Source organism: Lagenorhynchus albirostris, chromosome 17, assembly GCF_949774975.1.
Source record: "Lagenorhynchus albirostris chromosome 17, mLagAlb1.1, whole genome shotgun sequence".
Classification (NCBI taxonomy): Eukaryota; Metazoa; Chordata; class Mammalia; order Artiodactyla; family Delphinidae; genus Lagenorhynchus; species Lagenorhynchus albirostris.
Window position 1 is genome coordinate 57,017,034 of NC_083111.1, and position 24,935 is coordinate 57,041,968.

At 33.7% G+C, this 24,935-nt stretch overlaps 1 protein-coding gene across 3 annotated transcripts in view; it reads right to left on the reverse strand.

Annotated features, from left to right (window-relative positions):
* CSMD3 (CUB and Sushi multiple domains 3) overlaps window positions 1–24,935 on the reverse strand; it is a 1,076,690-nt gene that overhangs the window by 17,403 nt on the left and 1,034,352 nt on the right. For all 3 annotated transcript variants that reach the window (XM_060127236.1, XM_060127235.1, XM_060127234.1), the window contains 5 exons: window positions 22,976–23,149; window positions 21,175–21,248; window positions 9,948–10,059; window positions 7,679–7,858; window positions 4,591–4,656 (listed from right to left, as the gene is read on the reverse strand). In XM_060127236.1, coding sequence (XP_059983219.1) covers window positions 4,591–4,656; window positions 7,679–7,858; window positions 9,948–10,059; window positions 21,175–21,248; window positions 22,976–23,149 — 606 coding nt within the window. The remainder of the gene's footprint in view (window positions 1–4,590; window positions 4,657–7,678; window positions 7,859–9,947; window positions 10,060–21,174; window positions 21,249–22,975; window positions 23,150–24,935) is intronic.

Consider the following 24,935-nt stretch of genomic DNA (forward strand, 5'->3'; position numbering starts at 1 on the left):
CACTCCCTCCCCAAACCTCAAACTACACAGCTATGCTCTGTATGTACAGGAGACCTTACCTAAAAATTTGATACGGTGTATGCGTAAAAAGCCCTTGATTTGGTAAGCACCTTAAAGAGCAGTTAACTCAAAAATCATACCTAAAATAAGTTTGGAGGAGGGAGTGACAAGCTAAATTATCCTTCATTAGAAAGATCTGGAATTTGGAGGTAATAGGCTCTTAGTTGTAGAGATAGGAGGAAGAGCAAGGGAGAAAGATGTTCTAACAGTAGTGTGAAGGCATATAGTAGGTACTCAATAAATGTGTTATTCTTATCTTTCTGATTGTTTATTTTCCCTGGCCTGTATTATGCTTACTGTTTGATACCCCTGAATATTTAACGAAAATCTGCTACACTTGGTGATCTTGTCATTGTGCTTAGGGGAATTAAGGAAGTTGGTTGAAGGAGACTAAAGAGAACCCCCGTGGCAGGAGAAAATAGCAATGGAAAGAAGTAGGTACCAGCAGCAGCAAAGAACATTGTATCAGGATTAATCATTGATGTGGTAGTAAATGTTTAACAACTGGCTCTCCAGAAAACAAACAAACCAACAAACTGGTTGTACTATTTGCTGATTCTATAGTGTAAATATTCCCGTGATGTCAGATTTCAAACTATGAACATGACATCACTGAACGCAGAGTCTGGAAGAATGCACAGAACTGGCTATGGCAAAGCTCTACCGGTCAGCTCCAGCATGCCACCACCACCCTCCACCTTTCTCACACATAACTGAGAAATGTAACTAATGATAGGATGGGAGAGGCAGACGCTAGTTGGTCATTTAAATCCCTACGTACAAGGAGATGACAATACTTTCTATTGTTAAGTCTAATTTGAGATTTAAATGTGATTGTATATTTGGCAGTTCTTTCTAAACTCTAAAATGTCATCTAACTATTACTGATGTGGAGCACAGTGAAAAGGAGGAAGACAATGATGGTTACGATCTTTATTTTTCAAGACAGTTTTGAATCTAAACTTTGTTACATAGGCCTCATAGCATTACCATATAGAGTATCATGTTCCTGACACTGATACCACTGCCAAATTTAATTGTTACTTTGGAGTAATCTAATCACTGTGTCATGATTTTAAATGAAATGCTTCTGTTTTCCCACTTAAGATGACATTGTTCTAGAGTTTTATAGATACCTTCACTCAGGTTAAAGAAATTCTTTTCCTTTCTAATTTATTAAAAGTTTTTAAAAATTATAAATAGATGTTCAATCTTACAAAGTAGTTTCTGTGCAAGTATTTAGATGATCATAATTTAGATGATCATAATTTAGATGATCATAATCATAATTTTTGCATGTTTAATCTCTTAATGTGATAGATTACTTTTAAGGATTATTTAACATGAAAATATCCCTGTAAATCTATCATTAACCCAATTTGGTAATGATGTGTCATCTTTACTATAATGTTGTACAGTTAATCCTTGAACAACATGGATTTGAACTGTGAGGGTCCACTTATGCACAGATTGTTTTCAACAGTAAATACTATAGTACTACTGTACTGATCCGTGGTTAGTTGAATTCATAGATGTGGAATCACAGATATGAAGGAATCTTGGGTAAGGAGGAGCCACATACTGAGGGTCAACAATAAGTTATATGCAAATTTTTGACTGCACTGACGGCCAATGCCCCTAACCCACTTTCTGTTCAGGGTCAACTGTATTTGATTTGCTAAGGCTTTATGTAGGATTTTTTCATCTATAATCTTATGTCAAATGGGCCTGTAATTTTCTCTTTTTATAGTGTCTTTACCTGAGTTATTAGAGTTATGTTGGATCCATCAAATGAGGGTTTTTTTTGATAGTTTTATAAAACTGGGATGATCTGTTCCTTCAAAATTTGGTAGAACTTATCAGTAGAGGCATATGGAACAGGTTTACCTTGTGGAAATAGCTTTAACTATTACTTTGTTATGGGATTATTCGAGTTTTCTCCTATTAGTTATGTTAAAATCCACTTTTCTAGTAATTTGTCAATGTTTAAGTTTTTTAAAATTGACAGTTACAGTAGTTTTCTGTTATATATTGCTAATTTATTCAATCTACTCTATGTAGGTTTTCACGTTTCCTTTTGAAATGTTACTACTTTTTGTTCCTTTCTTGATCAATCTTAACAGAAATTATTCACTTTGTACATTTTCTTTTAAAGAACTACTTTTGACTCTGTTGAGATTCTTCTGTTATATTTTTGCGGTTTTTTTGGTTTGTTTGATCATTTTTATTACATTGAGTTCTGCTTTCTTTTGATCATTCCATTATACTTTTTGTATCTTCTTAACAGGGACAGTTATTAATTCTAAGGCTTTCTTTTCTTCTAATGTAAGGGTTTAAGACTTTATATTTCCCTCACATCTTTACTTTTGCTCTAGCTCCCAAGTTTTGATATCTAGATTTTTCAGCATAACTAAACTATATTGTTATATTTTCCATTTTAATTTCTTCTTCAATTCATGAGTTATTCATCAGTATTAATTTTGTTCTTAATTTCCAAATACTGAGGAATTTAAAAATTTTATCCATTTTCTTATTAACTTTTAACTGCATCATGGTCAGGTAAGACTAACTTTGCTTTGAAATTTGTGTAGATTTTTTTATTGCTTAATATATGATCAATTCTTATAGCTGTCCCATGTGCCTTTAAAGAAAGTATATATTATTTAATTGGTTGATGAGAAATATATATATATATATATATTTTACATCAAACATATTAGTTTTGTTGTTTAGTTCTTCCATATTCTTTAAAAAAATTTTTTTGTCAGCCTGAAATATTTATTGGTAGCCATTGGCCATGTTTTGCCCAGGACAGTCTAGATTTATACTTGATATGCTGGAGCTATTATTCAGGGTACACATCTGCTCCCAGATAAAGTATCTTTCTTGGAAAGTTCTGGGCACTGATTGACCATTGTGGTTTTCTTTCTTTTTTTTTTTAATCAGAAAAAAGTCCTTTAATCATTAATGGTAAACATTTTAACAGTGGACATGAAATGAAAGGTCCAATGGAAGATATTTACCTAAAAATGAGGCAAACCTAGTCTTATATTGAACACATTTTGAGTTATAATTACAACCCTGCACTAAGTCTTTGTTTTTCTTTTTTTTAAAAGTTGTGGTAAAAAGGAAATAACAAGTGTAGGTGAGGACGTGAAACCCTGGTACTTTGCTGGTGGGAATGTAAAATGACTCAACTGCTTTGGAAAACCGTTTGGCAGTTTCTCAAAAAAGTTAAACCTAGAATTACCACATGATCCAGCAATTCTACTACCACCCAAAAGAATGGAAAGCAGGAAATCAAAAAGAATCTCGTATACTAGTGTTCACAGGATTATTCACACTAGCCAAAAAGGTGAAAACAATCCTAATGTCAGTGAACAGCTGAATGGATAAATAAAATATGGTATATACATTCAACGGAGCATTATCGAGTCAGACACAAAAGGACAAGCATTGTGTGATTCCTCTTATATGAAGCACCTAGAATAGGGAAATTCATAGAGACAGAAAGTAGAATAGAGGTTACCAGGGGCTGGGACCATTGTGGTTTTCTGAATCCATGCAACACTTTCTCTCTCATGATGACATATTTTTTGGTCACCTTAGAGAAATTCAGTCTGTTTTCACTGACTGTTGAAAAAAATCAGTTTCTCAGACTAATTTTTTTGGTAGGCAGTCCAGTTTAATAGCATGTACATTGAGAACTTTTTAAACCAACTAAAATTAGATTCTAACACTCTACCTGGCTTATTACAACTGGACCAAATCTATTTCCAAGGTAAAGATTAAATGCTGAGCCTTTAATTTTATGTGTAGCTTTTCATTCCTACCATGTAAATAAAATACATACTAATACATTAAAAAGAAGCTCTCGTATACTGAGCCCTTACCATGAGCCAAGCACTTTGTGCTTCATTTTTATGAAGTTCATTCATATTAATCTAATCAATATATCTTTTGTATAGGTAAAGAAATGGAGGCTCAGATGTAGAAATTAACTTTTCCAAAGTCATAGGGTAGGCAGTGTATAACATGGGGATTACATCAAGGTTGTAGGACTTCAAGGCCCATATTTTTAACGACTAAAAATTTTATTTTTAAATCAAATTACTGAAAATAAACTGGACAAGTTCTAGAAGTTGCTGAACTTTTACTCTCACTCCAAGTGTATTGGTTCCTTCTTTAAAAAATTTATATTTAAAAATTATATGTAAATCTAATTTTTATTTTAATGTTTTAAATAAACCATTGCCATTATTTTATAGCTATCTACAGATACTCTTGAAGGGAAATTTTATAGAGACAACTATATACAATATTTTTGGAATATTAACATGACACAGTATTACATTGCTCGAAGTTTGGTATCTTATAATACAAATTTTCAAACTTCAAATTCCAAACAGTAAAATGCATAGTTTTCCCATACTGAAATATATTTTTCTAAATAAATGGTCACTTTGTCAATACAACAGAAGATCACCTTGAGAAATCATGACTACTAGAAAAACAACTGAAATTACTAACCACTTAGCTTTGGGCTGGGTGTTCCTAGCGCAGGTCTAGGATCTTTCACCAATATTTTGGAACCAGCTATGAAAAGAAACAAAAATTTTACAAAATTTAATATAATTAATAACACACACACACACACACACACACACACACACACACACACACACACACAGTTTGATGCATTGTCAATTTTATTCTTTGAAATATCATATAGTTTTCTCCAAAATGTCCTGTTCACTATAGCATCTCAGTCCTCACTCAACACTTCTGTTCAGCTAACAACTTCTATAATTATCCCCATTACAGTCCAGTGGGGCAAAGGGAATATCAGTGCTGCCTTAGTATTTTGGGGTCTTATTTCTTATTTTAAAGGCATAAACCAACATGGAAACAGTTGATTCCAACATGGAAGTTGAGGGCTGAGGGTATGTTCCTGTTGCTTAAAGGCAAATAATTTGGGTAGGGTTCATGTTTAAGAGTTAAAAATTGTTGGGAATTCCCTGGTGGTCCAGTGGTTAGGACTTGGCCCTTTTACTGCTTGGGCCCAGGTTTGATCCCTGGACAGGGAACTAAGATCCCACAAGCTGTGCGGCATGCCCACCCACCAAAAAAAAAAAAGACTTAGAAATTGTTAAGGTACCCCATGATGTCATAAGAAATTGGCTAGTCTCAAAGGTAAAGAGTTAAACTAAAGTTTTTAAATCAAACCAAAAGGAGCTCAAAATCATGTGGGGTGCTGAAAGTGCCTGCAAAGTTGAAGCAGCTGTGATATGCAGTGCTTGTAGACCTGTAAAGACATACATATTTTTCCTAAGAACAAAGTAATGTCTTTAAAGGTTTTAAGGGGAAGTTATTTGGTTGAACATCACCTTGGCTGCAAGGTGGAGAACAATTTGGAAAGGAGTGGATATTGATTTGGGCAGAGAAGTTAGAAGGCCATTTCAGTAGTCTCAGTAGAGATAATGCTGAGTTAGATTACAGTAGCAGTGATGATAAACTCCAAAGTGGATAGAATTTTTTAAACCTACTAAAATTCTGGTGGATTTAAAGAGACAAGAAGATGTCAAAGACATTTCAGTAGTCTCAGTAGAGATAATGCTGAGTTAGATTACAGTAACAGTGATGATAAATTCAAAAGTGGATAGAATTTTTTTAAACCTACTAAAATTCTGGTGGATTTAAAGAGACAAGAAGATGTCAAAGGTGACTACTAGATTTCTATTTATTATGTGATGATGGTACCACTGAGTTAGGGAACATCAAGAGAAGACTTACAGTGAAGGGAAATTGATGAGTTTAGATTTGCATATATTATTTAAATGTCTTTGAGAAATTCAAGAAGAGATATTAGGTAAGAAATTGAGCATATAATTCTGGAGCTAAGAGAAGATAAATGAGCTAGAAATATTAATTTGCAAATAACCTTCATAGAGGAAACTTTAAGTCATTGGCTTGAATGAGATCAGATCACCTAGGGAGAGAACACAGAGTGAAAAGAAGACTAAGAACTGAGCTTTAGAAAAAATGGGTAGAAAACATTAAGCTTAAAAAGGAAATGGAGAATAGGTAGCCAGAAATTTGAGGAGATAAAATATTTATTTATTCAACAAATATTGATTGAACACTTTTCACATATAAGGCACTTTTCACATATAAGGTTAAAATCACAGTTGTAAATACTTTGACAAAGTTTCTTTTTTTTTTACATAAAAGAACCCTAAAATGGGCCATATTTAGATTTATTAAAGTTTCTTTTTTTTCTTTTCTTTTTCTTTTGAACTTATATTCTAGTCGGGGAAGGGCAGATGAAAGGACAGGAGAGTGGAGAAAGACAATAACAAGTAAACAAATAAAAGAATAAGATCTCACACAGAAGGGATTCCTATCATGAAAAATTAAAAAAAAAAAAAAGAAAAAAGAAACCTGTAATGTTCTAACTAAGAGAAGAGAGTGAAAACATTTCAAGAGGAGAAAGTCATTTACATTTGTGAAGGCTACAAGACATAAAGAATTAGAAGGACTGAAAAAAAAAAAAGAATGTATTGATCACTTTATCAAGAATTCTAGAAAAACCTCCTTTGTTCCTTCTTCTGGAAACATAACCCTTTTTTCCTCTGGTAAACTCATTACATCTTGTTCAGATGGGGATTGTCCTGATCAACCAAAGCAGCAACATGGGTGGAAACATCACCTAGATCTGGTCAAACTGTCATATCATAGTGGCTGAGAAATGAATTTGGAGATGGATTCCATTACAAATTGTGGCAATCAGACTTTCATATAGTGCTTTCCTGACCAAGTTTTGGGAAAGACTCTTTCTGCTAGGGTTATTCTACCAGAAGGATATAAACCCAGGAATGCTGGCAGCAATATTCCCTACTATAGTGGGTTGAATAGTACACACTCCAAATTCATGTTCACTAGGAACCTCAAAACATGACCTTATTTGGAAACAGAGTCTTTGAAGATGTAATTTGGTGAGAATCTTGAGGTAAAATATTTCTGAAATAATCCCTAAGTCCAATGACTAGTGTTTTTATAAGAAGAGAACAGGACATATAGAGATACATAGGAAAGAAGGCCATGTGAAGATAGAGGTAGACATTGTAGTGAGGCATTTATGAACCAAGGAATGCCAGGGATAGCCAGAAGCTATAACAAGCTCAAAGGAGGTAAGGAATGATTCTTCCCTAGAGCCTTCAGAGGATACATGGCCTTGTTGACACCTTGATTTTGGACTTCTGGCTTTCAGAACTGTGAGAGAATAAATTCCTATTCTTTTAAGTCACCCAGCTTGTGGTACTTTGTTATGGCAGCCTTAGAAAACTAATATACCTACTGTGAATAGAGAACTAGGAAAAGTAATAAAGGCAAGAATTAAAAATAGAGCATGGAAAAGAAGCTATAAAAAGGCCTGAATAATATTTCTGTGCCCTGGGATCCAAAAGTGTCTACATCACTCCTACTCTTAGAGTTGGTGAACAAATTTACATTGTTGCTAAGCTAATCTAAATTGATTTTTTTTTTTTGTCTCTTGTATCTGAGGAAAGCTTAAACAGTACAAAATCTTCTGCTGAAAGCTTTTATAGAGAAAATTTACCTTCACAAACAGGAACTTTTCCACTCCAGGTGTTATCAGATCTACACACTCTATGTTCTGTTCCACCTGCTAAGAAGAAGCCAGGCTGGCAGGTATAAATTAATGTATACCCATGGGATGGAAGGTCCATTCCTACTACATTTGCATGAGCAGGAGTTTCTGGCTGTTTACAGCTGTGGGCTATATTAAGAAAAGGGAAAAAATGTTCATTTTTATAGACATGTTAAGAAAATTTTGAGATCGGAGTCACAATATATTTTTATAGGTATGCTAATGTCTTTATATAAATATAACTTGTTATTCTCATGAATCAAGGAAAGCTTATCAATGTAAATGTAAATGTTGTTTTCATAGACTAGCATTTCATAAACGATCATCTGTGGAACACTGGTGGTTGTTAACATATAAACTGAGAGAAAAAATAAAAGACTAACTCTGGATAATTAAGCTAATAAATGTATACTATATCACCATTTTAGAGAGTCACAATATATATTAGCATTTTAAAGGATCTAATAAGTCCTGCTTAAGATAAGTTTTAAAGTTGATCAAACTCAGATTTTCTATACCAGTTTAGGAAATATTAATATATAATTTTTATTTATTATATTTATTTAAAATTAGAAAGCATGTCTTCTAAAGGTAAATTCAACCACAATTTGCTCTGATATTCATATCTCCTAATGTAGAAAGTACAATTTATAATTTTTTGCATATGGAATTTTATGGCCATATTTTGGGTCCATATGCTACCAGTATGTTTTCATTCATTTAATTTTTTGATTCCACTAAACCTGCACTTATGACACTCCCTGACCCTGCCGCTCAGTTCACCTGTTTTGTGTCTTATGATGACCATTCCCTTCTTAATCAGAAATAGATGCTACAAAGAATTCTCCCCCTAAGCAAGACAACATTTCTGATCATTTGTTCATGGATATAGACCCTTAAAGATGGTCTCTGAGAAAAAGTGTTCTGTGGACAAATTTGTTTGGAAAAATTTTTTTCCATTTGTTTCCTAGTGGATATGTACTAAGCTATAAATAATAGCTAATATTTTTAACATTATGTGAAAAACATTTTGTTATGTGGTTTATATTTAATATAATTCAGTTAATAAAATTTAATTCTCATTGAGGAAATACTGCTAAGAATAAACACAAATTGTCTGTTTCTGCTACATTCTTAAGCCCCATTATGCACCTATTAGATATTCTGAGATGCTCTGCAGTAACAGAAGCCATTTAATTTTATTTAAATCATCATATCCCATATGCAGGTCATCAAAGAATCTTAGTTTACTATGAAATACCTCAGTATATCCCACACAGCTGTTCTAAAGTATGTACACACTCTGAGGAATTCTCTTTTAAGGAATTTTGCCGTATTTAAATATAAGCCAGCCAGGCATGTGACATGACTTCTCAGTGGAGTGTTCTGCTGCTTTTCAGTAAACTGAGGATCCACAGGGGCCCCTGTGATTATTTGGGTGGTTCTGAACAGGGATAGAGTAAATTCACAGGACTTATTTGGACTTCAGCAAATCCTAAAAGCTAGAAACCATTCTGATGAGTATTTTTATTCCTGCTTACTCTTCATTTTTCTCCCCCACAAAAAAGATGGAGAGGAAATAAAAAGAGGAAGTAGGAGGGAAAAAAGAGATAACTCACCAGCTAAAATTTATTTCTAACTGTATTCAAAAAAGACTGTTTAGTGATCTTTGCTCTTATTCAATCTGTACAGCAAGTGCTTTCAACTTAGAGTCAGTGCACATTTAGAAGCTCCAGGAAATCCTAAGTAGTATTCAAATTTTTGGTTAAGGTATTCATGCATATATCCTTTCATGGACATTTCTAGCTTTCCTCAGGTTCTCAGAGAATTTCACAAGTGAAAAAGATTGAGTCTCTACTATGTTGGAGCCTCCTGTATCTCACAAGTACTTCAGATTCATAGGTGCAGATCTATGAACCTAAAAAATAATCATCATCTAAAATTACCTGGTGACCAAACTGAACGCAATTACAAGAGCTTTTCAAAAAGAACAAAATTTTGCCCTGTGCCTTCTGACTTCTTAAAGAATAATGCTCCCCACTAGCCATGGGGGTATGCTACAGTAAAACACTATATGCATGAATTATATTTTATAATAACCTAAAAAAACAATGCAACACCTCTTTTACACACATATAAGTTTATTTTTCACATGTGGAAAAAATGCATATAAATTCTTATCCTTCATAAGTATAATTTTCTTAGCCACAATACTTACGTATGCACTCAGGCTGAATTCCACTCCACGTGAGGTCAGGAAGGCAAGTACGTGTTGTAGATCCTTGGAGAAGATGTCCTTTTTTGCAGTGGAACTGTACAACACTTCCTACCTATAGCAAATTACAGAGAGAAAAACAAATGTCCCAATGCAACTTCAAATACAGCAACAGATAGAATAAAAACATGGACGAGAAAATGCTTTCAAAAGAAATTCTGCAAGGTAGAGGTTGGAAGGAAAAGAAACTGAAATCTGATTTAAAATAAAATTGCAGAAAAAAACTGAAGAAAAAAAACCTTAGATTTCTTTGTGTGCATATCATCATTAAATACTTGAATACAATGTATACATAGGTGCCAAATATTTGCCATGGTAATTTGAAGAAAATATATGATACCAAAAGGCCAATAAGCTACATATGAATATAAGATAGACAAACAGACAGTTAAATAGAGACAGATAAATGAAGATGGATAAAGGCAGATACGGAAATAAAGATAGCTAACAACACAAGAGGCAGTGAATATGTAAGACAGTAAATGCAATATGAGATTGGACATAAAGGTGTTTATTGAAGGTTGGATTGGTAGCAGAAAAATACAATGGAAGACATGCTATTTGCAATAAGCTTTTAAGGGATGTGTAATTTAGATAAATATATAGAACAATGGTTCTTAAAATGTGGTCCCCAGACCAGTAACCTCAGCATAACCTAGGAATTTGTTAGAAATGCCAATTCTGGAAACTTAGCTGAGACCCACTGCATCAGAAACTCTTAGGGTAGCAACCAGCAATTTGTGTTTTAAAAAGCCCTCCAAGTGATTTTAATGCAAACTAACGTTTGAAAACAACTGATATAAGTAGAAAAGATAAGAATATTATGAGAAAATGTATTGTGGTTAAAACATACATCATATAGTTTAGGAAAAAAAGAGAGTACTTTTGATTGGTTATCATAGATAATTTACACAGTGAGGTGGGAATTTGGGAGTAAAGTAGAAAGCTGTAAGATATAGGTAAAAAAGAAAACAGACCCCAGAGGTGTGTATACTCGGCTTTAACTTTGACTCTGATCTTGAATAAGGTATATCTCCTCTTTGAGACTTAACTCTCTCTATATAAAGATGATATTATTTCCCTTGTGACTTAAGGATTAAATAAAAATAGGATATATAATTCGCTCCACATGGGCATGGAACATAAGCTTTAAATAAATTCCAGCTATAATTATTAAGTCAGAGACATAATAATCAGTTTCTGAAGACTCTCAAATAGCAGGCTATAGCAATTGAATTTTTAAAATAAAAACATAAAGTTGCTAAAGCTTTCAGAGCAACTAAAATTTATGTAGAAAATAAAATCTTTGAAAAATTAAACTAACCACTGTATGGGGAAACTATGAAACAAAAAGAATGATGAACAGTAATTCTAATTATGAGGCTTGAATTGCCATTTTAGATTTGAGTGGATAAAGCTTGACCAACTTGTGGCAATAGACATGGGAAGGAAGTTGTTTACTCAAAATATATTAAAAGTAAAAATCATCAGGATTTATTAAATGATTAGAGGTGGAGGAGAAGATAAGGGGTACTTAGAGTCTGCCACTTCAGCCTTCCCCAGCATATGGAGTCTGACAATGTTCAACTGCTGTCTTAGGGTTTTTCACATAGACTGTGTTTCCTTTTTTTCCCATTAGTTCCTACTCCCACCTGCTAAAGCAACATGAGGCTAAGCTTAATGTGACACAATTCGATACAAGATTCCACTTGGACCTTGAGACTAGCTATATTCCACCATCTTTCTTATTCTCGTTATCACCCAGAACTATGCTACACTTGAAATGCTCAGTTCTAATAGTCATTCTCTTATAACAACCTTTATCCTTCCAGTTATCTCATATTATGCCTTCCATGACAGCATCATCTCTGCATCCAGGAGATCTCTTATCTTCTTAATGCCCAATTTTGTCCAGGGCTACTACATTGCTCCACTCCAGGGAGCACTTTTCATGCTGTACTCAATATAATCCTTCAAATTGTGCTCCAGAGCATGCCATTCACATACTCCCTGAAGTTGTGCAATATGGTGCTACAGATTTTTACTTCCTCATATAGTTTATACAACTGATCATGTGGACTTTGCAATTCCATCCTTTAGTCAAACTGGCTCCACAAAACCCATCACCTCTATCAATCCAGCAATCTTACTTTAGGCTAGATCTCAGTTAATGGCCAGCCTTCTCCCATAAATCTCCCCTCATTTAATCTACCACCAAAGACTGACAATTTTACCTCCTAAATCTTTCTCAAACTGTCCCCTTCCCTCTTTTCCCACGTATACATCTTGTTTTAGTCCTCAACATGGTTTCTCAATGGTTCTCAAACTTTAGTAGATAACATAATCACCAGAAGGACTTATCCAAACACAGAGAGCTGAGCTCCCCTCAGGAATTTCTGACTGGGTTAAATCTGAGGGAGACCCTAAAATCCACGTTTCCAACAAGTTCCCAGGTAATATGCTGCTGCTCAGGGACCACACTTTGAGAATTACTGTTATAACCAATTATAATAATCATCTAACTTGTCTCCACTTCTCCAGTCTTGACCCCATTGAATTTATTTTTCACTCTAAAGTCAGAGTGATTTATTCAACATGAAAGTTTTACTTTATCATTATCCTTCTTAAAATCATTACTGGCTTATCCCGCATAGGATAAAGTTACATTATGTTAACTTGGTGGATAAAAGCCTCCATAAACTGATCACTAGCTGTCTCTAGCATCATCACTGACCACTTACTTTTACTCAAATTGTGCTCATATAATATTGAATTTCTGTAGTTCCCATAATGCACGCATATTTTTACACTGTCCCTCCCACATAGAATGCATTTCCCAACTATTTTTCCCTAGATCTTACCCTAAAAGATTTAGCTCAGACAAAATTTCTAGAAAGCTTTCCCTGCAGCAAGCAGACTAGGAAAGCTGTCTCTTATGTGCTTTATTAGTTCCTTTCAATGTTATCAATATTATCAACCTGTCCTATAAAATCATCTATTCCATCTGACCCACACACCAAAATGTTAGCTCCGCTCAGCCAAGGACCATATGTTATTCACCATTATACACCAAGAGCTTAGAAAAGTGTCCTGAAAATGTTGGAGCAACTGAAGGAATGGGGACTAAGAACTTAGTATAAAATTATTTGATTACTTAAAAAGATTTAACATGTCTATCAGTTTCTTAAAATATAGTGATATCCCTTCCATACTTTAATTAACATAAAGTTAAATCATTATTTGTTCTTTGAAGAGTACATTTGGGTTATTTCATCAACCTTTATATTAGTAAGGAATGAGAGACATGATTGATTACATACACTTTTTTTTTTTTTACTTCTAAGACTTTTTCCTCATGTCTGTAATCTTTTCTGAAATCACAATAAATACTGCTTTACATATTAACCAGATACCATAGAACTAAAATCTATTTAAAGTTTTTCTATATATCATCAACACATTTAATAAGAAAATTTTTGTCAGATTCACAAATACTTATACCTAATATTTAAGATACCTAGAGTTATACAAATTTAGTAACTGATTTTTTTTTTTTTTTTTTTTTTTTTTTTTGCCGTACGCGGGCCTCTCACTGTTGCGGTCTCTCCCGTTGCGGAGCACAGGCTCCGGACGCGCAGGCTCAGCGGCCATGGCTCACGGGCCCAGCCACTCCGCAGCACGCGGGATCCTCCCGGACCGGGGCACGAACCCGCGTCCCCTGCATCGGCAGGCGGACTCCCAACCACTGCGCCACCAGGGAAGCCCTAGTAACTGATTTTTATTCAGCATTTGTTGTATTCAAATCAATCATCAAAATTTTCTCTAAATATTAGTGAATTAATAATTTTGCCAGTGATAAATCTACTTAATAGTATATTTTACATATCTCTCCATCCTTTTCCAACTTGTCATGTAAATTCCTCTGACTATAAATAATTTCTAACATAAATAATATAATTTGAATATTTGTAGAAAAATAAGTAACATTATAAAATTTTCCATTATATAATTTAAAAAATTCTTGTAAAATAATTTATGTACAATTTTCCTGCCAATATTTACTAACAAAAGTGTTATTTGTATAAGTAATTATATAAAATGTAAAAATTAATTTTAAAAATTATTTTTATATCGAGATTTAAAAAAATCCATATCAAGTTTTAATTGCAGTTAATGTTTAAATAAAATTTTATTTAAATTGGCCCAAATTAGCATGTGGTTTACAAATGCACTATAAAATTATAAGACATGTCTAATTAGTAAATATGACTTACCTTCTTTAACTCTTTATTCCCTCTTTAAGATGTTACAGTTCAGTTCCTTAGTCATGAAGTTAGAGATCTAATCATATGATTAATCAAAATTTTAGAAATTTAAAACATTCTGAATAAGATCTATCTTCCCTTTCATGATGTTTTATAGCAAATTACTCTTACTTTGCTAGAATTTTCATCACTGTATTTTTTTGTGTCTGATTTTCAATATCAAATATTTGCTTAACTGGAGTACGCAGTATGGCTCCTAGCAACTTATCAAAATATATATATAATAAAGGCATCAAAAATTCATATGTTCCCTCTGTAATATATTTTAAACAACTATTTTATATTGGTATTTTTATTATGTTTATATTAAATACTTTACCCAAGAAAAGTTGAGGTAGCTTCTAATATAATTTTAATATATTAAAATTCATAAAATTTAAGTAGAAAGGCAGGATCATAAAAATGAAAGGATAACACATGTACTTAAGATGAAGTGCAAGGGATTTTCGCTGACTGAGCATCAATTTTGGGCCCTGAGCTTCCTGAATGAGAAAAACAGAATTAAGATGTTTTATCAGTTTTTATTAAAAATAATCAGAAGACTTCAATTTTAAATGTTTAATTTTACTTTTTTGTTTTAAAATTCATGTTATGATATTCACCATTTAAGGTAATAAAACACTATGTAACACACCTGCCTCATTCAATGTACTTATGTACTTATTTCAATTATAAACTGGAAGTCATACATAATCACCATGGTTGTTTTGTTTTTTTTATTTTGGAAAAGTCATTTAATCTAAAAATCATATTTCCATTCATTTCACAGGGATTGTCACATGAACCAACCAAATGTAAGAAAGCCAAATTTCAGAGGCTACTCAACAGAATCTGTATTTCTTTACAGATATGCTTAGAGATGCAAAGGCACATTTTTTTTTCTTTTGAAGCCTGAAATGGAAAAACGGTTTTGTGAATACCAGGGAAAAAGTTCTATTCTAGTCACAAATTACTTTTTAACTATGAAATTGGATTCTACACACCAGTCAATATTCAATACTGAAGTTTAAAAGTGCATGATATATGGTTGTTGTTTTTTTGCGGTACACAGGCCTCTCACTGTTGTGGCCTCTCCCGCTGCGGAGCACAGGCTCCAGATCAGCGGCCATGGCTCACGGGCCCAGCCGCTCCGCAGTATGTGGGATCTTCCCAGACCAGGGAACGAACGCGTGTCCCCTGCATCGGCAGGCGGACTCTCAACCACTGCGCCACCAGGGATGCCCCATGATATATGGTTTTAAATAAAACATTAAAGTGCCATTTTAAGTTCTTTATTGACATTATATCACACAGTACTTTACAGGTAGCCTAACTTAATTAAACATGTAAATATTTTATTCTCCAAAATATGAATAAAATGTCTTTTACAGTGCTTTTGAACACTCTAGTATTAGTCTTAGTCTAGTATTAGTATTATTAGTCTAGTATTAGCTAACCGTTTATGAGTTAGATTTTTTAACATGATTTTTAATAAGTTAATAAGTACTACAGCTGTAGATAGTAACCATTTGATAAATAGGAACAAAGTTTTAAAATGGTACTTAATTTATATCTTTGATCACTTCAATAGTCAATGAACAGCCTCTCCTGTTTCTCTAATCCCCAACCTTCAAATTTTAAAAGCTGTAAAATTTCAGCAACTGTCAGCTTATGTGGGTTTCTAGAAGAGAGTCGATGTCGTTACATATGTAAATGTGAGCTGTACATATACATACACAAATTCTAACACACGTGTACTTAAGAGTCATCAGATGAACCTCTTTTCAGAGGTACAAGGTTGACCCTGGTATCTGGATACCCAAGGAAGCTGCTTCTAGGTGTCCGTTTAGATTATTTTGCAGAAATGGTCAATGTAGAATGGTGTTGAATATCTTAGGCTCTCCCAGACTGCTCCAGCTAATCCTGACATTTTATTACAATATCAATATTCTGGTTCTCACTGACTACACTAAAGATAATTTTGGCATAAGAGTAATTGCTGCTCTTACATGGGTCTAGGACTGTGCCAAGCCTTTGCTCTCTAAAGCATTCCACCTTGAAAGATGTTTTCATCTTGTAGTATACTGTAAAATTTTTGTAAAAATATTAGTTGTAAACTTTTTCTGTGATAGATTGTTTTTTCCTATTAAGAACTATATTTACCCCTTTTAAAAATAACCCAAAGTTATTCAGTATGGTTCGGCCTTATCTTTTTAACTGCTTCTAGCATTACTTTATAACCAATCGTTTTTTCTTCTAAGAATAGAAGGGTTTCCATTATAAGACCACATTTCAGCCAGGGCTGACTCTGAATTATGTCTGGATTCTCTACATGGCTTCTCTCTCTGCTTTGGGAAGCTTTTTAGTTAGACAAGCACTGTCAGTGGTGAAAGGAAAATGGCTAATTATTACTTGTTGGAGTCTTGTTTCAGGCATGCTGTAGCTTTGTGCAAGGTCCATTATGCTGCTGCTGTTGTCACTTGGATGCTATATTTACAGAGAAGTGGTTCAGCACCCAGCACACTAGTGATTGCCAAACACATCTGAGCATGTCATGATGAATTTTTTAAACATTAGCAGAATGTGTGACAGAACACCGAGTTTACGTAAAAGAGATGCGGGGCACGGTTGTCTAGGTAACTGATTACTGTCAAGTTTGCCAGATACAATAGATAACTGCCTAGATAGAATACCTAGGACATTCCTTTTAAAGTCAGGTAGCTTAGAAGATGTTTGGTTTCTTCAGTGTTCTCCACCTACTCGGGTAATATGGTTGCTCATGAAACATTCAATAGTAGGGTGAACTGTGGTTGCCAAGATGGCTACTGTTGTACCCAGGAGTCCTGTATCTATAAAACTGGGTGGTCCAGACTTGCTTTTGGAAACAGAAGCCAGAGAATGAAAGGTGTCAACAGTCACAAATAGTTGATCATGTTGTCTTTAGTTGATTATTTCTGTCTCCCTACCCCTCAATCAAAGATGCTTTTGTAGTCTCTGTAGTCAAGACAGAGCTTTTTCATAATGGTTATTTTGGTAGGGTTAAATATCTTATGTTTAATACCTTGGAATTAAATATCTAAAATCAGATTAAAAATATTTTATATTTATAATAATTTTACGTAACAAGTCCTAAATCAGTGTAATGTGCCTTCCAAACCCCAGAGCTCAATTTAGAGTAATACAGCAGTTAGTGAAATATTTGTGTTTGGCATTTCCTCCATAATTAATCTGATGTTGCATCAATCATTTTGATACTTATTCTCCTTACTACTAATATATTTTTAGCTAAAATTGTTCCAGTTTATAATATTTTAAATAAAAAGAGAAATTACTTTGAGTACTTTTTTCTAAAACTAGAGTTTTTGCATTCTCTAGCAACAGGTGATATATTCTTATATTTTAGTAATTATATCAATGTCCAAAAATCTACTATATAAATCTTTATAGAAAAGGAGAGTGAACAAAATAAACACATTAAAGAGAAAATTAAGAAATGCAGAGTGCCTCTGCAATTTATAACTTTCCCCTTTCTCTTGTCCCTCCCAGAAGTGGGCTAGCTATAGCTATGATTTTATTTAACTCGCTACTGGTCACTAGATCAAACCAGAGGTAGATACAAAAGTTGAAACATTTTGATTCTCTCTCTGGATATTTGAAACTGAGATTGAGATAATTAATCACTTGCTGTATGTGGCTGAGATGTAAATAGAAATGATGCACCCTTTGCCATATGGCCAATCTACAGAGAAAGAAAAAGTAGATAAATACAGAGTAGTGTAAGAGACTGAGTACTGTTGTCCAGTTCCTAGATTCTAGGCTTGATGAGTCTCACCTAGATCCTTTCTCTTGTGGCCTGGGACACACCTACACATGGCTTTTAATGCCTTTAGGTTTAAGCTAGCTCAAAATAATTTTTCTTACTTGTAAGCAAGAGTTTTTGGTCAACCAGTAGAGAAGTCTTTTCTAGTTATATAAGGTCATATTTATTTGGAATCCATCTATAAATTGATATTAGTTAGAATTACATAACTTCTTAAATTCTGTTGACTCTATACAGGTTTAGTAAACATGATTTGTATATAAATATATAAAATAAGTATATATACAGACATACGCACATATCTGCCATAACCATGTATGAAAGTTGACACCCTTAATTTAACATACTCAGTATATCATTTGTAGTTTTAATAGAGATTAGTAGAGATTATACAATTTTATTAGATTTTACCATATCTGAAATCTAGTCTACTCATATTTATCTAGATAGACTATAATGATCTAATATATGTTTATTAGCTGAAGAGTATGAATTCAGGGTTAGTTTAACTTTGTGATAACATTTTTCAATGATTATAATAGAATTCTTAAAATTTAGAGTGAATGACTCTATTCATTTCATTGAATGACTATTCTAAACTCAATCTTATTTATTTCAATTTCCATTATCTCAAAGGGTATTTCCTAAAAAGGACTCAGATTCTTCAGAAAATCATCTGATTTAGTGTACAGACACTGACATCAAAATTCTGTATTCTGTAAAAATACTGCCATTGACTTGCTCTGTGATCAAAGTTAAGTCATGTTCTGTTTCAGTTTCTTGGTCTATATGATGAGGTCTAATACTGTTTAGCTAGTTCATTTTTCAAGATCTCGATCAACTGATAAAACATTTTATGGAGATACAAATCTAAAGTTTTCTGAAAACACCAACATAATAGAGACTGAGATGCTTTTTCACACTTTTGTATTACCTAGATAGGCCTGAGGCAAACAGGAAGAATTGGAAAAGCTATCAAATCAATGTTCATACTGTGCCTGAACTGTAGATAAATGGAAACTATTTTTAGCAACAAAAATATGGCACCTGTTATGAGTACTTCCTTTAGAAATGAATGTTCTTCGGGTTCACACTGAATTCCACACAAAATAGCACAATTTAGAAAACCCTGCGACACAAGGCAATCGGTTAGCGTGTAAACTGGCTATTTCCTTTTGGAATTGGTATGCACTTTGGCTCCCCTTAGGCCCCTGTAATGAAAATCTTGCTGAATCTCTACATAAAATCTAAACTGGAATAAGAAAGAAAAGAAAGTCAGCCACACGTGACTGGGCATGTTAAAGAATTCTAATATTACAATCCAACTCTGTGTTGTATAATAATAGGTTACAGTTAAATTACTTTTACAGAAATTTCCCACATCAATGAAAATGTTTAAAAATTATTTTAATATTATATACATATTATAAGAAAAAAGTCTTTTAGTCTTATTGCCTTCTTGAATAACCACATTTTTATATATTTGGTAACTCTTTGTCTCAGAAGTTTCTCTAAACCTCTTTTGAGGCAGAAGATAGATGGGCCTCAGGCTGAACAGGTTCTCCCCTATGGACAGAAACTCCATAATAGCAGAAACTCCATAAAAGCAGGATGATGGAGGGGGCTGGGCCCTTCCCAGATAGAAGATAAGAGACCACATATTCCTCATTCTCGAAGTCAAGGAGACCTTCCCAACTACACATGTGCAGAAAGGCTCCTTGGAGGTCAAAAAGGGAGGGGGCGCCACCCCATAGTAAGTGATGCCAACTACCCATAGTCCTCTTCACTAGAATCCATCTTGGCTAAGAGATGTGCACGCACACAGGGGAGGACCCTGAGATAAACCAAATACGGACTCAGAACCAGGCAAAACAAGATGATTGGTCAAAGAAACCCGGAAGAAATGCCCCATAAAATTGATTCAAACTGCCACGAGGGTGCGGATCTCTCTCTCTGAGCCCGCTCGTGTGTCTATCCACACATACTGTACTCATTTTCCTCCTAATAAACACTTCAGTTGCTTCACTACTTTCTGTCTTATGTAGAAATTCATTTCTTCATGGCTGATCCCTGGTGGTCTGGTGGCTAGGATTCTGCGCTATCACTGCCGCTGCCTGACCTCAATCTCTGGTGGGGAGCCGAAATCCTGCTTTAAGCTGCTGCAGGCCAAGGTCACCCGTATCACTTTCAACTACACTTTTCCTCATTGTCCCCATATCTTCTTGTAGAGGTTACCCATTTACTCCCTCACTTAATATTTCTCTTACATACTAGCTACTGCTTACAGATTTTCCTATGCTCACAGCTCTCTCCAATTTTAATTTTATCCTCATGGTCAGTTAGGCTATATCTTGAAGCATATATTCCTTCTAATTTCTTTTTATTTCCACTCTTTCATTTCCTGTTGCCTTTTTTAAAAGGTGTTTTTGAATGCAGATATAAGCATGACTTTTTTTTCTGTTTACATTAACAGGATTTTGCACATGAACCAAAGCCTTTTGATCTAGCTTATATTAAATGGAAATATTTAAAGTATTCATTTGATGAAATAACTCAGACAACAGAAAAACAAATACAATATGATCTCACTTATATGTGGAATCTAAAACAACAACGAAAACCTGAACTCACATAAAAAGAGATCAGATATGTGGTTACCAGAGCAGTGGCGGAGGGAGGGGGCAGGATTGAAGGAAGGTAGTGAAAAGGTGTAAACTTCTAGTTATAAGATATGTAAGTACTAGATATGTAATATACAACAGTGATGAGTATAGTTAACACTGCTGTATTGTATATAGGAAAGTTTTTAAGAGAGTAGGTCCTAATAATTCTTATCACAAGGAATTTTTTTTCTTTTTTGCTTTTTTTTATTGTATGTATATGAGATAATGGAGGACATACTCTCTGGATTGCTAACTAAAATTACTGCAGTAATCATTCACCATATATATGTCAAACCATTGTGCTGTACACTTTAAACTTATACGGTGATGTATGTCAATTATATCTCAATAAAACTGGAAAAAAATGATAAAAAAGTACCCACTTGAAATCCAAATGTACTGTTTTGAGATCCATGACGTGGCACTCCTGGGTTTTCACATGAGGTACGTGTGGGTTCTGAAATAAAGATTAAAAATGTGATATTCCTTTAAAATTTACAGTTTTATTTAAATGTATATTTCCCTCACATAAAATAATTTTAAGAGATCTAGGGTTTAATGAAAGGGCCCTGGGTAATAATAAAGAGTAAAATCTAATCTCCATGAACAGAAGCCTGCTAATCTTAAAGCAGGAAATTCAGGTAGACTGCAGTTTATATGAATTATGCAATTCTTGAACTTTGAACCCTTCTAATATAAAAGCACTTGACATCTAACTAACTCTGTGAATAAAAAGTTAAGGGAAAATGACGGATTTGAAAGAGGAACGCATACATAAAACATTTGCTCAACGACTTTACTAAGTTATAATATCAAGTAGGGTAATATTCCCTTCAAGAAATAAATTATTTTTCCAGAAACAGGACTTAGTTATTTGCATTTTTCACTGACACCTGTAGGAGATTCAGGCATAAAAATGGTAGGGCTGGTAGTCTCTGGTTTGGCTAGCTTGTATGACAGGTTATTTGGTTAGTTTATTCAATGTGGAATTTAATTTTAGGAGAAAAGGGAACACTCATATACTGTTGGTGGGAATGTAAATTGGTGCAGCTGCTGTGAAAAACAGTATGAAGGTTTCTCAAAAGCTAGAAACAGAACTTCCCTATGACCCAGCAATTCCACTCCTGGTTATATACCCCCCAAAAAACTAAAACACTAAATCAAAAAGATACATATACCCCAATGTTCATAGCAGTGTTATTTACAATTTCCAAGATATGGAAGCAACTTAAATGTCCATTAACAGATAAATGGATAAAGAAGATATGGTGTGTGTGTGTATATATATATATATATATATATATATATATATATATATATATATATATAAATACTACTCAGCTATAGCAAAGAATGAAATTTTGCCATTTGCAGCAACATGGATGGATCTGGAGGGTATTATGCTAAGCAAAATAAGTCAGAGAAAGACAAATACTGTATGATATCACTTATATGTGAAATCTAAAAAATACAACAACTAGTGAATATAACAAAAAAGAAGCAGACTCACAGATATAGAGAACAATCTAGTGGTTACCAGTGGAGAGAGGGAAGGAGGGAGGGGCAAAATAGGGGTAGGGGATTAAGAAGTCCAAACTACTATATATACAATAAGCTATAAGGATATACTGTACAACACAGGACACATAGCCAATATTTTATAATAACTATAAATGGAGTATAACCTTTAAAATTATGAATCACTAAACTGAACACCTGTAACTTACACAATTTTGTACAGCAACTATACTTCAATAAAATATATGACAACAAAACACAAAAAAATTTAGGATTACAGAAATGTACTTAGAGCCATTTTGAAATCAAAGTACCTTTTTAATATTTTTGAAGCAAGTCTAATTTCACTTGAATATGCTTTATTAACTATAAAGCTCTATACAAATATTAGTACTGATATTTCATGATATTAATCTGGAAGCTTTTTTCTTTTTCATTTTACTGGTAAACAGGGAAACTATTTTAAGCATTTATTCTAGAAGTTTTACGTACTCAATATATGTTTAACAATATTAATTTTCAGTGCCTTCCAATGGCTTCTATATTTTACATTTGTTTTTCACATTTAGCCAACTATAGTTTATAGGATAAAGAAAACCATTAAACCTCCCTACTATCTATTAATTCCCAAATTACTGAGCATTATTGATCTTTAATTAATATTACCTATGCAGTGAGGTGATGAACCACTCCAAGTGCCATCTGCTTGACATATTCTGGTGCTAGATCCCACTAATATGAAAGGAGAACTGCAGCTGAATGAAACCTCTGACTGGTATATAAAGCTTTTGCCTTCTCTTTTCCCTTGGGCAGGTATACCAGGGTCACCACAAAACTTTGCTGGAAGTGAAAAGAAAGAGAATTATACAGTGATTTAGATTCATCAGAGTAAATGTCATCAGAGAAATGACAAAAATAACTGAAATACTGCACTAAAGTGACATGCTACCCATGTTAATCTATCCCAATGAAAATTTATCTTTTGTCTACATGAATAAATGCTGAATATTCAATTCAGCATAATATTTTTTAAAAATTAGTCTGATTCAAATATTTTTCCACCTAGTAGACCACCTTAACAATTGTAGATTTTTTGGTATTTTTTTGTTCTATACTGACCAGAATCAAACCACATATTTGTACATACATGCTACAAAGTTGGAGTGTATTCTTGAAAAGACATGTGATTCACAGATAGCTCTATCAGAAACAAAAAAACATAATGGTCTAGGATATACTCTCCAGATTGCTATGTATTTTTTAATGTATATAAAAGATATAGTTATTTGTTTCAATGATACGTGCTCTGTTGAACACTCGGATCACGTAACCTAGTATCCGAGTATTTGGTTGTCTTCCTCTTCAAAATATTGGCGGGGGGTGGTGGTAGTTTTTTAAAGAGAAAAGAAGGCCATCAGAATCCAGATTCATAAAAAACCAAGGAATCTCAATGTTCTACAATCACTGAAGAAATCAACTTGACAATAGTTCTAAACAAATTGATTAGATGATTCCATTCAACATATATTTTTAAAGTACTAAAAAACAAACACTATTCTAGGTAATATTAGGTGCTTGCACTTATTAGTAAACAAACTAAGGTTCCTGCACTTGTGGAGTTTATGCTTTTGTGAGGAAAGCAAACGAATAAACATAATTAATAAGTAAAAATGGTAGTATATGGGAAGATAATAAGTCCCATGGGGAAAAATACTGTGGGCGAAGGAGATTAGGACTGTACATGTGGATGTGCTAGAGGGTGAGTAGCAGTAGTGGATTTTAATAAGTTAGCATGGGTGTCTCTCACTGAGAAAAGATTTGGAGGAAAAAAACCATTTAGCCATCCATTCTCTGGCAAGGGAGAACATTGCAGATAGAGGAAACAGCATTGCCAAAGCCCTGTGCTGGGTCAAATGTAGCATGCTGGAGGGAGAGTAAGGCCAGTGAGACTGGAGCAGAGTAAGCACGCAGAACTGTAGGAGAGGATGAGATCAGATGGCTTCAAATCTAGTAGATAACTGAGGCGAAGTACATATAGCATGTTTTCAATTTCTTTTTTACTGTAGTCAAAAATACATAACATAAAATTTACTATTTTAACTATGTTTTAAAAGTATACTTAATTTTTAAATTTGCAGATTCAGCACCTGAAAGCTTATTCCCCTATAAAGCAAACAGAAATAACCAAATGTTTTTAAGTATAAATGTAGCCTTAAGATAGTTATAGGTTGAGTGACTATAAAATGCATCATCCAAACCAAGACACTTTTGAGAGTAAAAGGAGGATTCTAACTGGATAGGACACCTACCAGGATAACAGAATAAACAAGAATTGCTCCAGGAAACCTGGAATAAATGAATACCTTATTTATAGAATACCTTAGTCTCAAACGCAGTGTTCAAAGACCTTCCCTGAAATTCAAGACTCTAAGAGAAACTTGGACTTTTAAACCTCTTTTTAGAAACATTTTTTTCTTTTAAAACAGTTAAGAGGAAAAGTAATCATAAAGTAAATATTAAAATAAAATAAACTGGGGAAATGTTCCAAGTATAGTAACACATGTAAAATAAATATTTATTTATTGTGTTCTGTTTTAATTTTCACCATTTCTTAGATATTGTAAGC